This window comes from Lissotriton helveticus, chromosome 1_2 (genome assembly GCF_964261635.1).
Source record: "Lissotriton helveticus chromosome 1_2, aLisHel1.1, whole genome shotgun sequence".
NCBI lineage: Eukaryota > Metazoa > Chordata > Amphibia > Caudata > Salamandridae > Lissotriton > Lissotriton helveticus.
The window spans coordinates 373245563-373258268 of NC_136058.1; the positions used below are offsets into that span (position 1 = coordinate 373245563).

The 12706-nt window shown below is 44.0% G+C and overlaps 1 protein-coding gene across 2 annotated transcripts in view; it reads right to left on the reverse strand.

Moving 5' to 3' along the window:
• CFAP144 (cilia and flagella associated protein 144) overlaps positions 1-12706 on the reverse strand; it is a 70449-nt gene that overhangs the window by 12913 nt on the left and 44830 nt on the right. For both annotated transcript variants that reach the window (XM_078673536.1, XM_078673537.1), the window contains one exon: positions 2194-2253. In XM_078673536.1, coding sequence (XP_078529662.1) covers positions 2194-2253 — 60 coding nt within the window. The remainder of the gene's footprint in view (positions 1-2193; positions 2254-12706) is intronic.

Genomic DNA, 12706 nt, shown 5'->3' on the forward strand with positions numbered 1-12706 from the left:
TACTTTCGAGCCTTTCCCTGCAAGTTGGAGCCCAGTTTCCAGCTATAATTGTATTTCTTCCTAACAACTACCTCATCTGCATTTTGCAGAATGTGGGCACCTTTATTCCCTAAACCCTGCTGAGAAGGATCCACCTATCTCCTGATGCACACGCGTATCTACCACAAATAGATTGAAGGGGATTGTTGCAGCAGACATCTTTGTTTCAAGCCTCCATGTGTTTCTTCAGTGCTTGATTTGAGCCGATGGTTGCAGGTGGGGCCCACTGGCAGTGATGTTAGAAGACTGGCACTTATTTCTCCTTAGCAGATCCAGAGCAAAAGAGAGAAAAATACAAAAAGGGGATATCGAGGATGAAAAGGAACCTCTGAGAGTGAGATAAAAAGGCAGGGAATCTTGGGAATCTATATGAGAACGCTCAAAATAGAACCACAGCCACAAGCATAGTGCATGAATTGGATGTCTATGCAATAAGTGTGATATTAAGCATTGGATAAAAATCTGTAAATATATTTTATCATTCAAATTATGGAAAAGAAGCTATTTTTAGACTTTGCCATTTTTACAAGATTAGAGATTGTTTTCTAAATTTGGTTTTGAGATAAATTCATAGGCAATTCAGTAACTATAAATGGTGCAGCGATAAACACCGATAAGTTATACCTTAGATATTTGAAGACAGTTGGAATCATTTGTATTTTGAATACCTACTTTGGGAAATGGGGGACCAACATTTTGGCTGCTCACTATTCACTAATCTGTAAGGACCACTCTGGTGATATTACATTTAGATTATTGCCATATGGTCAATATTAGCTCTGCTTACAAAAACAATTGGAACCTCGTAAGGATTCAGAACCAAGTAGCAACAGTGTGTCTAAATTTTGTGGAAACAATCATATCACCACAGCTTTGAAACAAAACTGTGCTGGTCCCAGTCAGGCGAAGGGTAATGCTGAAGGTCAAGTCCTTCAGAGACGATGCCCTCTCTACCTCTCCAAGTGGCCTCTGTAATGCACCAGGGCATATGTTTGGGTCCTGGAGGCCATGCCTTATTGATATGTGCAGAATCAAAAGGAAGCATCAATGAGAAGAAACCAAGAGCTCAGGTCTCCATTCATCAGAAGGTCTCGGGCACTCCCTTGTGAACTCAGCCCAATTCAGTATCCTTTAGAAAAACATGGAAGACAAAACTCATCTTAGAAACCTACATTCTTTGAGTAGACTTTGTTAGAAAAGCACTGAAGACAGAACGATTCAAACAAATTCTTCAAAGAAATCTACCTTCCTTGGGTAGTCATTGTTAGAACCCCATTTTTGGGACAAGGCCCATCTTCCTTACCAGCTTGTAAGCGCTCAAGACAACCTTATTGAGCAAGTTTCCTCAATTTATGTTCTGCGCCGTGCATGCTGCTACACCCCTAACTGCATGTAGAAGCGGCCTGGACGACATACCGGTGCATTAAAAATCATATCAGTAAACTGTGACCTCTGGCATGCTATAACACAAGGGCTGCCACGGTTGTGTTGAGGAGGGCAGCAATGCTAACAAGCGTGAGCTACACAGAACCTGTAGAACAGGAATCAACACAAAATTGTTTTGTAGCAGTTAAAGCAGCCAGAAGTTCCTGGACTGCAGCCAGAAGTCCCTGGACTCTCTTGGTGGTGCAGAGAGCATTAGGAGGTCCACAAAGAGGAGATGCCAGCTCTACCCTTGACATTACCATTTCTATCATGGTGATGTATCTCAGCGAGAACTCTGGTGACGTCTTTCACGGGCCAAAGCTCATGAAGGCTACTGGAACCCTCACGTTCGGCTCAGCATGTTTTATAACCCAACAATGGATAAAATACGGAGTCTGGTTAAGATTTGGACCATTGATCCAGAGATGCAGACTGTCTAAGCCAACTTAATTGGTTTGAGGTTATTCTTCTGCGTTGACTTTAAACTGGCTGAAAAGAGGAAGGCTACAACAGTGCTGGAAATATAGTTTGGTTAAATATAAAATCTAGAAGAAAACACAATTCTAAACAATTAGAAAAAAGTATAAAAAGTATGAAGAAGATAAAACAGGCTAACAGAAGCAGGAAACACCCATATATTCATTCAGATGAGCACATTTTGCCTTCAATGCTGGACAGCCGCAAAGGCAACTTCCTTTTTCAAGTCGCAAGGGACGCAGAGCTTCTTACCATCTACGACTTCCTCCAGGTTATCGTGCCAAGACATGGGCTTCCCAGCAACCACCTCAACTGTGTGGAGAGAAAAGGCAATGGGTAAGGTCCAAACAAGAAAGGATCAAAGAATCAGAAAAATCCAAGTATACACCGCACATCAATTACTTAGAATTGATTGAGGAAACAGACTTCCAGGGCACACTGCATGTCAATCACTGAGGGAAGGAGAGATGAGATGAGATTCCAGCACCCTTCCCATCAATCACACAGAGAAAGAACTCAAGCACACACTAAGAGAATGTGGAGACAGAATTCCAGCATTTACAGCATGCCAATCACTTGGAGATGGAACCAAACCGCACTGGATATCAATCACTGAGAGATGGTGATGACAAACAACCAATGTAGACTGTGAATCAATCATCTAGAGGAGGCAAACCTCACTTCACATCAATCACAGAGAAAGAGCTACAGCACACACTGAGAGGAGGTGGAGACAGACTTCCAGCATACACTGAATACCAATCACTTAGAGAAGGAACCAAACCTCACTGAATATCGATCACTGAGAGATGGTGAAGACAAACAACCATTGTACACTGTGCATCAATCACCTAGAGGAGAAAGACCTCACTTCACATCAATCACAGAGAAAGAACTTGAGCACACACTGAGTGAGAGAATGTGGAGACAGACTTCAAGCATGTACTGCATGCCAATCACTTTGAGAATGAACTAAACCTCACTGCATATCATTCACTGAGAGATGGCGAAGACAAATATATTTTTTTTATTTAATATTTGTTTCGGCACATTTTAGTCATAAAAGATACATACAAACAAAAAGAAACACATATTACAATGGTGAAAAACAGATTAAATACAAGGTAACCAGTGGGGTTTGCAGGAGATACAATAAAATTCATAAGTTATTTAAAAAGGCACGTAAAGATATAATATAAAAGACTGTTGTATACTAATCCAGAAGATAATAATCGACTGAGGCAATTCATTAAAGTACAATCAACTCATTAATGTACAATCAATAGCGGTCAGAACAATCCTAGCAAATACATAATAGATACACAAGGCCAAGTTATGTATAAGTCCAGACCCAATCTCTTACGTGAAAAACTGACTGACAATAAGAACCTACTGATACAGAACACTACAGGTTGTCTAGTATCTGTTTTAATAATCCTATGTGCATCAACATATGATCGTATACCCAAAGCATTACACAGAGGCTTTATCCATCGTTTCCTTGCCAACTCATACGCAGTACAAAAAAACAGGATGTGGTTGACATCCTCTGTAGAATTGGATTGGCAGCACACACATTTTGGGCTTTTCAGTGTCCCCGTTGACATTGACCATCCAGCTAGCAGTACATTTGATTTAAGTATTCCATACCTGAATTTCAGGTATATACTTTTTGCCAGCGGCGGTTGGACCTCGTCTAAAAAGTCTTCAAATTGTGGGCAGTCCTTAAATGCGAGAAAACTGCTTGTATTGGATCCATATGTCAGATCGTTTGGGAAATTGCATGTTATATAAGCCCAAAATTTTACCTTTACATGTTGTTTACAGCTTCGTGTCAAGCGCGATGGGTCAACCCAAAAGTGAGACAACCCTATTCTGCACAGCCAGGTTTTGACATGTTTTAACCAGGGATTGGAATTATAAGCGTCCAGGCTCTTCAGTTCTGAAAGACCATCTCTATAAACTGCAAGCTCAGGTGTACACCAGAGTCTCACCCAATAAGAAAGAGGGCGTAATATTGCGAGATGGTCAGTGCGTTTTATGCAAAGATCTAAGGAAATGGGTAAAAGAGGTGTACGTTTGGGTAGTCTTAAAATACTTCTATAAAAATTATTTTCATTTTTCATAAAAAGATTCCCAGCATTCGGGCCCCAGATTTCTGCACCATAAAGTGCTGCAGACTGGGCCTTAAATTTGAGCACTTCAAGTGCTGGTGATATAGATTTACTAAGATTCGCCCCATGTCTCTTTAAAATAGGTAAGTTGTTCTGAGTAAGAATCGTTTTGCTTTTTTCAATTTGGGTTTTCCATGAGTTTTTGGAATCTAAGGAAACTCCCAAATAAGAAAAATCAGACACAAGTTCCAGTTTTTGGCTATTTAGGAAGAAATTACCCTTAAAGGATTTATGGGGATTAAGGGCCATACATTTTGTCTTCTTTGAGTTTATTTCTAGACCTTTCTTATTGCAATAAAGTTGGAAAGAATTTAAAAGGGTTTGTAGACCAATGGGCGTTTGCGAAACCAGGATTGTATCATCCGCAAATAAGAGTGCGGGTACCCTCTCTCCATTCAGTTTAGGTGAATCGTTATTACACTCTTGTAGGTGAGCTGGGATGTCGTTACCAAATAAAGAAAAAAGCGTGGGAGCCAGGACATACCCTTGGCGGACTCCCCGCTTAATTGGAACTGGTTTAGTTAACTCCCCGTTTAGACCCCAACGCACTCTAGTATAGTTGTTATCATGCATTCGTTTGATCTGTTGAAGTATACAAGTCGGTAACCCCAACATATGCAAACAATTCCATAAACGATCACGTACAACTAAATGAAAAGCTGCCCTAAGGTCAACAAAAGCTACAATAATGTGCCCCTTCCGTAAAAAAAACATATTTCCAACAAAGACAACAAAATCTGAAAACTTGGTCAATTGTACTGATTTTGCTCCTAAAACCTGCCTGGAACTTTGTGAGAATAGCATTCTCCTCTATCCAGGAATGTATGCGTGATAAAAGGTGCCTAGAAAATATTTTTTGTAAAATATCGATTAAACAGATAGGACGATAGTTAGACGGGTCATTTCTATCGCCCTTTTTGAAAATTAAAATAATCTCCGCTCCCCTCCAGCTATCAGGTAAGTTTGCACCAGTAACTAAAATGTTAAAAAGCTGATTAACGTATGGAGCCCAGACTCTAGTCTCGTGTTTGTACAAGTCACCGGGTATCTTATCGAGGCCCGGTGCTTTGCCATTTTTAACTGAGCTAATAGCAAGCTCAGTTTCTTCTAGGCTAAAGACTATGGTGTCAGTACAAGCTACAAGCCATGGGCAATCCTCTGTAGTTACCTCCAAGTTTTCTGGGGCATCGTATAAGTGGGTAAAGTGGTTAACCCATATCTGTTCATCAATGAACACGTTATCAGGTGTTTTACCTACAAGTTTCCCATTTGCGACTAATTTCCAGAATCCCTCATTATCCCTGCACTTAGCCGCCAATAGCATGTTCACCCAGCAGTCCTCATCCCAACTTGTTCTAGCAATGTCCTGAATCCTCCTATATTCCTTCCTTGATGCCCTAATCGCATCTGGTGTCTTATTTTGAATTGCTTCTAGGAGTAGGGCCTTGCTCAAACAACACTCTTTATTATACCAGGGTTGAGCACCCACGGAGCTTATTTTTTTTTGCAGCTTTTTTTTTGGCATTTTTGACACATAGGGTACTAAAGACGAAAAAAGACCGGTATGCAAGTCAATGAAATCGTTACCTCCTACCGGTTGACTCAGATAGCTAACAAATGTGTCAGCGAAGAGCAAATAAATACATGCTAAAGCTTCTCCGTTACCCAATACACTAGCCCATTTAAGTGAACGCCTATTGTTGCTCATTAATGGTGTATCATTAATACTATTACCCACAGGATAATACTCCTTCACTACACCAGTGCTAGGGAATATCCGATGGTCTATTGTTAAGTGTAATGGGCGATGATCACTTTCAAATCTAGGCAAGATTTCGAGGTCTGTTAAGTAAGGCCAGACATCAAAGGAAACTAGTATATAATCAATACGGCTTTGTGAATTATTTTTGACAAAGGTCGCAGCCTTTGGGGAATCGGAGGGGAGGCGGCCATTACAAGCCCTCAGACCGTGTGCTGTTGATAATCCCATAATTTGGACTGCTAGAGTCGTACAACGCACACCCTCCGTGTAAAATAGGGATGGAATATTGTTAGCCATATCGTCGTCTCCAAAAACATCACCAAACCCTAAGATTGGCTCGAAGTTGCAATTCAGATCTCCGCCAATTATTATACTTGGAATGTCTACACAGTTGGTTAAAAAGTTATCTAGTTTCTCCAAGATAGGGGACTCCTTTGATAACCCACATGGTCGATTATATACATTGAATAGAAGGACACACCTACCATCCTTCATTTTGACTTCCAGCCCCAGTATATCCACTGAGTCAATATTTAATGGTGTGATACTAGCTTCCAAGGACACTTTTACCTATATTGTAAGCACCCCGGACGGTCTTCCTCTGGCAGATGGTACTGCTTCTATGTTAAAGGTCCTATATCCCACTCTATGCGGTATTTCCAGGGCCCATGTTTCCTGAAGGAGACAGATGTCGCTAGAATCTATGTAATTAGACCAATCTGGGTCACAAAGGTTTTTCATCAGACCTGCAATATTCCAAGATATCAATATTAGATTATGAGGAATAATTGCTGGTCTTGTTACTTGTGTCCCCTCAGCTGGTACATCTTGATGACCTGTCCTTAAGGCTGTGGGTAATACTAATACACGTTCATTAACACCCCCAAATTTGGGAGACGAACGCGTCCAGCAAGAGTATCAAGACTCTCTAGTCTAGACCCAACTAAGGTCAGCTCTTGAGTACTTGTCTTCGAAACAGGCGATAGGATTGTTAAATCACCTAGAACCCCAGTGGTAATAGCTGGTCCTGGGCTTGGCTCTGTACCCACTCCGGACACCCCCAAAATCGATTCGTGTGTGGTAGTTTTAGGTTTGTGGTTGCTAACAAAAATGTAATCCCAAGCAGTATACCCCCTATTTATATCGACTGTTCTCTTAGTGGCGGAGACCGGGGGCATAGGTTTGATTAGCCAATCAACCGACTCAAGGGATGGTAGATCCCCATATCTATTCGAGGGAATGCGGGGCAAGACAAATAACCATCATACACTGCACATCAGTCACTTAGACGAGGCAGACATCACTTTACATCAATCACAGAGAAAGAATCAAGCACAGACTAAAAGAAGGTGGAGACAGACTTCCCGCATATACTGCATGGCAAACACTTAGATAAGGAATCAAACCTCACAGCATATCGATCAATGAGATATGGTGAAGACAAATAACCATCGTACACTGCACATCAGTCACTTAGAGGAAGCAGACATCACTTTACATCAATCACAGAGAAAGAATCAAGCACAGACTAAGAGAAGGTGGAGACAGACCTCCCGCATATACTGCATGGCAATCTCTTAGATAAGGAATCAAACCTCACAGCATATCGGTCAATGAGAGATGGTAAAGACAAATAACCATTGTACACTGCACATCAGTCACTTAGAGGATTCAGACATCACTTTACATCAATTATAAAGATGGTGGAGACAACCCAGCATGTACTGCAAATCAATAACTTAGAGAAGGTGACAGGACATCAGCACACAGTATACATCAATCACATCAATGAAGCACTTGCTTCACATCAAACACTGAGAGATGAAGGTGAAGAGAGGCTTCCAGCCTACACTGTATGTCTATCATTCAGAAAAGGAGACAGGCCTCGGTACACATCAGTCACTGCAGAAGGAAGATACAGACAAACAACCAGCGTACACTGCATGTCAGTTGCTCACAGAGGGAAACAGGACTCCAACACACATTACACGTCAATTAGGGAGGCTGAACTTAACCACACACTACACACCAAACATTGAAAGAAGAATGTGGAGACAAACAACCAGACTACACTCCATGGTAACCACTTACAAGAGAAAGACATCAATGCACATTAATCACTGGGAGATGGAGATGGAATTCCAGTGCACTATTTGTCAATCACTGAAACACAGAGAAACAACTACAGCACACACTGCACAGTAATCACTGATACAGACACAGACGTCCAGCACACACTGCACATCAGTCACTTATGCAGAGACAGAAGTCCAGTACACACTGCACAGCAATCACTGATACAGAGACAGAAGTCCAGTAAAAACTGCACATCAGTCACTGATACAGACAAAAGTCCAGCACACACTGCACATAAGTCACTGATACAGAGACAGACGTCCAGCACACACTGCACATCAGTCACTGATACAGAGACAGACGTCCAGCACACACTGCACAGCAATCACTGCTACAGAGACAGACATCCAGCACACACTGCACATCAGTCACTGATACAGAGACAGAAGTCCAGCACACACTGCACAGCAATCACTGATCCATAGACAGAAGTCCAGCACACACTGCACATCAGTCACTGATACAGAGACAGAAGTCCAGCACACACTGCATATCAGTCACTGATACAGAGACAGAAGTCCAGTACACACTGCACAGCAATCACTGATACAGAGACAGAGGTCCAGTACAAACTGCACATCAGTCACTGATGCAGACAGAAGTCCAGCACACACTGCGCACCAGTCACTGATACAGAGACTGATGTCCAGCACACACTGCACATCAGTCACTGATACAGAGACAGAAGTCCAGCACACACTGCACATCAGTCACTGATACAGAGACAGAAGTCCAGCACACACTGCACAGCAATCACTGATACAGAGACGAAAGTCCAGCACAAACTGCACATCAGTCACTGATACAGACAGAAGTCCAGCACACACTGTACAGCAATCACTGATAAAGACAGAAGTCCAGCACACGCTGCACATCAGTCACTGAAACAGAGACAGAAGTCCAGCACACACTGCACACCAGTCACTGATACAGAGACAGATGTCCAGCACACACTGCACAGCAATCACTGATACAGAGACAGACGTCCAGCACACACTGCACATCAGTCACTGATACAGAGACAGAAGTCCAACACACACTGCACAGCAATCACTGATACAGAGACGAAAGTCCAGCACAAACTGCACATCAGTCACTGATACAGACAGAAGTCCAGCACACACTCTACAGCAATCACTGATAAAGACAGAAGTCCGTCACACACTGCACATCAGTTACTGATACAGAGACAGAAGTCCAGCACACACTGCACAGCAATCACTGATACAGAGACAGAAGTCTAGCACACACTGCACATCAGTCACTGTTACAGACACAAGTCCAGCACACACTGCACAGCAATCACAGATACAGAGACAGAAGTCCAGCACACACTGCACATCAGTCACTGATACAGAGACAGAAGTCCAGCACACACTGCACAGCAATCACTGATACAGAGACAGACGTCCAGCACACACTGCACAGCAATCACTGATACAGAGACAGACGTCCAGCACACTCTGCACATCAGTCACTGATACAGAGACAGAAGTCCAGCACACACTGCACAGCAGTCATTGATACAGAGACAGAAGTCCAGCACACACTGCACATCAGTCACTGATACAGAGACAGAAGTCCAGCACACACTGCACATCAGTCACTGATACAGAGACAGAAGTCCAGCACACACTGCACATCAGTCACTGATACAGAGACAGAAGTCCAGCACACACTGCACAGCAATCACTGATACAGAGACGAAAGTCCAGCACAAACTGCACATCAGTCACTGATACAGACAGAAGTCCAGCACACACTGCGCACCAGTCACTGATACAGAGACAGATGTCCAGCACACACTGCACAGCAATCACTGATACAGAGACAGAAGTCCAGCACACACTGCACAGCAATCACTGATACAGAGACAGAAGTCCAGCACACACTGCACATCAGTCACTGATACAGAGACAGACGTCCAGCACACACTGCACATCAGTCACTGATACAGATACAGAAGTCCAGCACACACTGCACAGCAGTCATTGATACAGAGACAGAGGTCCAGCACACACTGCACATGAGTCACTGATACAGAGACAGAAGTCCAGCACACACTTCACATCAGTCACTGATGCAGACAGAAGTCCAGCACACACTGCGCACTAGTCACTGATACAGAGACAGATGTCCAGCACACACTGCACATCAGTCACTGATACAGAGACCGAAGTCCAGCACACACTGCACATCAGTCACTGATACAGAGACAGAAGTCCAGCACACACTGCACAGCAATCACTGATACAGAGACGAAAGTCCAGCACAAACTGCACATCAGTCACTGATACAGACAGAAGTCCAGCACACACTGTACAGCAATCACTGATAAAGACAGAAGTCCAGCACACGCTGCACATCAGTCACTGAAACAGAGACAGAAGTCCAGCACACACTGCACACCAGTCACTGATACAGAGACAGATGTCCAGCACACACTGCACAGCAATCACTGATACAGAGACAGACGTCCAGCACACACTGCACATCAGTCACTGATACAGAGACAGAAGTCCAACACACACTGCACAGCAATCACTGATACAGAGACGAAAGTCCAGCACAAACTGCACATCAGTCACTGATACAGACAGAAGTCCAGCACACACTCTACAGCAATCACTGATAAAGACAGACGTCCAGCACACACTGCACATCAGTTACTGATACAAAGACAGAAGTCCAGCACACACTGCACAGCAATCACTGATACAGAGACAGAAGTCCAGCACACACTGCACATCAGTCACTGTTACAGACACAAGTCCAGCACACACTGCACAGCAATCACTGATACAGAGACACAAGTCCAGCACACACTGCACAGCAATCACAGATACAGAGACAGAAGTCCAGCACACACTGTACATCAGTCACTGATACAGAGACAGACGTCCAGCACACACTGCACAGCAGTCATTGATACAGAGACAGAAGTCCAGCACACACTGCACAACAGTCACTGATACAGAGACAGAAGTCCAGCACACACTGCACATCAGTCACTGATACAGAGACTGAAGTCCAGCACACACTGCACATCAGTCACTGATACAGAGACACAAGTCCAGCACACACTGCACAGCAATCACAGATACAGAGACAGAAGTCCAGCACACACTGCACAGCAATCACTGATACAGAGACAAAAGTCCAGTACAAACTGCACATCGGTCACTGATACAGACAGAAGTCCAGCACACACTGCACAGCAATCACTGATACAGAGACAGAAGTCCAGCACACACTGCACAGCAATCACAGATACAGAGACAGAAGTCCAGCACACACTGCACATCAGTCACTGATACAGAGACAGAAGTCCAGCACACACTGCACAGCAATCACTGATACAGAGACAGACGTCCAGCACACACTGCACAGCAATCACTGATACAGAGACAGACGTCCAGCACACTCTGCACATCAGTCACTGATACAGAGACAGAAGTCCAGCACACACTGCACAGCAGTCATTGATACAGAGACAGAAGTCCAGCACACACTGCACATCAGTCACTGATACAGAGACAGAAGTCCAGCACACACTGCACATCAGTCACTGATACAGAGACAGAAGTCCAGCACACACTGCACATCAGTCACTGATACAGAGACAGAAGTCCAGCACACACTGCACATCAGTCACTGTTACAGACACAAGTCCAGCACACACTGCACAGCAATCACTGATACAGAGACATAAGTCCAGCACACACTGCACAGCAATCACAGATACAGAGACAGAAGTCCAGCACACACTGCACATCAGTCACTGATACAGAGACAGAAGTCCAGCACACACTGCACAGCAATCACTGATACAGAGACAGACGTCCAGCACACACTGCACAGCAATCACTGATACAGAGACAGACGTCCAGCACACTCTGCACATCAGTCACTGATACAGAGACAGAAGTCCAGCACACACTGCACAGCAGTCATTGATACAGAGACAGAAGTCCAGCACACACTGCACATCAGTCACTGATACAGAGACAGAAGTCCAGCACACACTGCACATCAGTCACTGATACAGAGACAGAAGTCCAGCACACACTGCACATCAGTCACTGATACAGAGACAGAAGTCCAGCACACACTGCACAGCAATCACTGATACAGAGACGAAAGTCCAGCACAAACTGCACATCAGTCACTGATACAGACAGAAGTCCAGCACACACTGCGCACCAGTCACTGATACAGAGACAGATGTCCAGCACACACTGCACAGCAATCACTGATACAGAGACAGAAGTCCAGCACACACTGCACAGCAATCACTGATACAGAGACAGAAGTCCAGCACACACTGCACATCAGTCACTGATACAGAGACAGACGTCCAGCACACACTGCACATCAGTCACTGATACAGATACAGAAGTCCAGCACACACTGCACAGCAGTCATTGATACAGAGACAGAGGTCCAGCACACACTGCACATGAGTCACTGATACAGAGACAGAAGTCCAGCACACACTTCACATCAGTCACTGATGCAGACAGAAGTCCAGCACACACTGCGCACTAGTCACTGATACAGAGACAGATGTCCAGCACACACTGCACATCAGTCACTGATACAGAGACAGAAGTCCAGCACACACTGCACATCAGTCACTGATACAGAGACAGAAGTCCAGCACACACTGCACAGCAATCACTGATACAGAGAC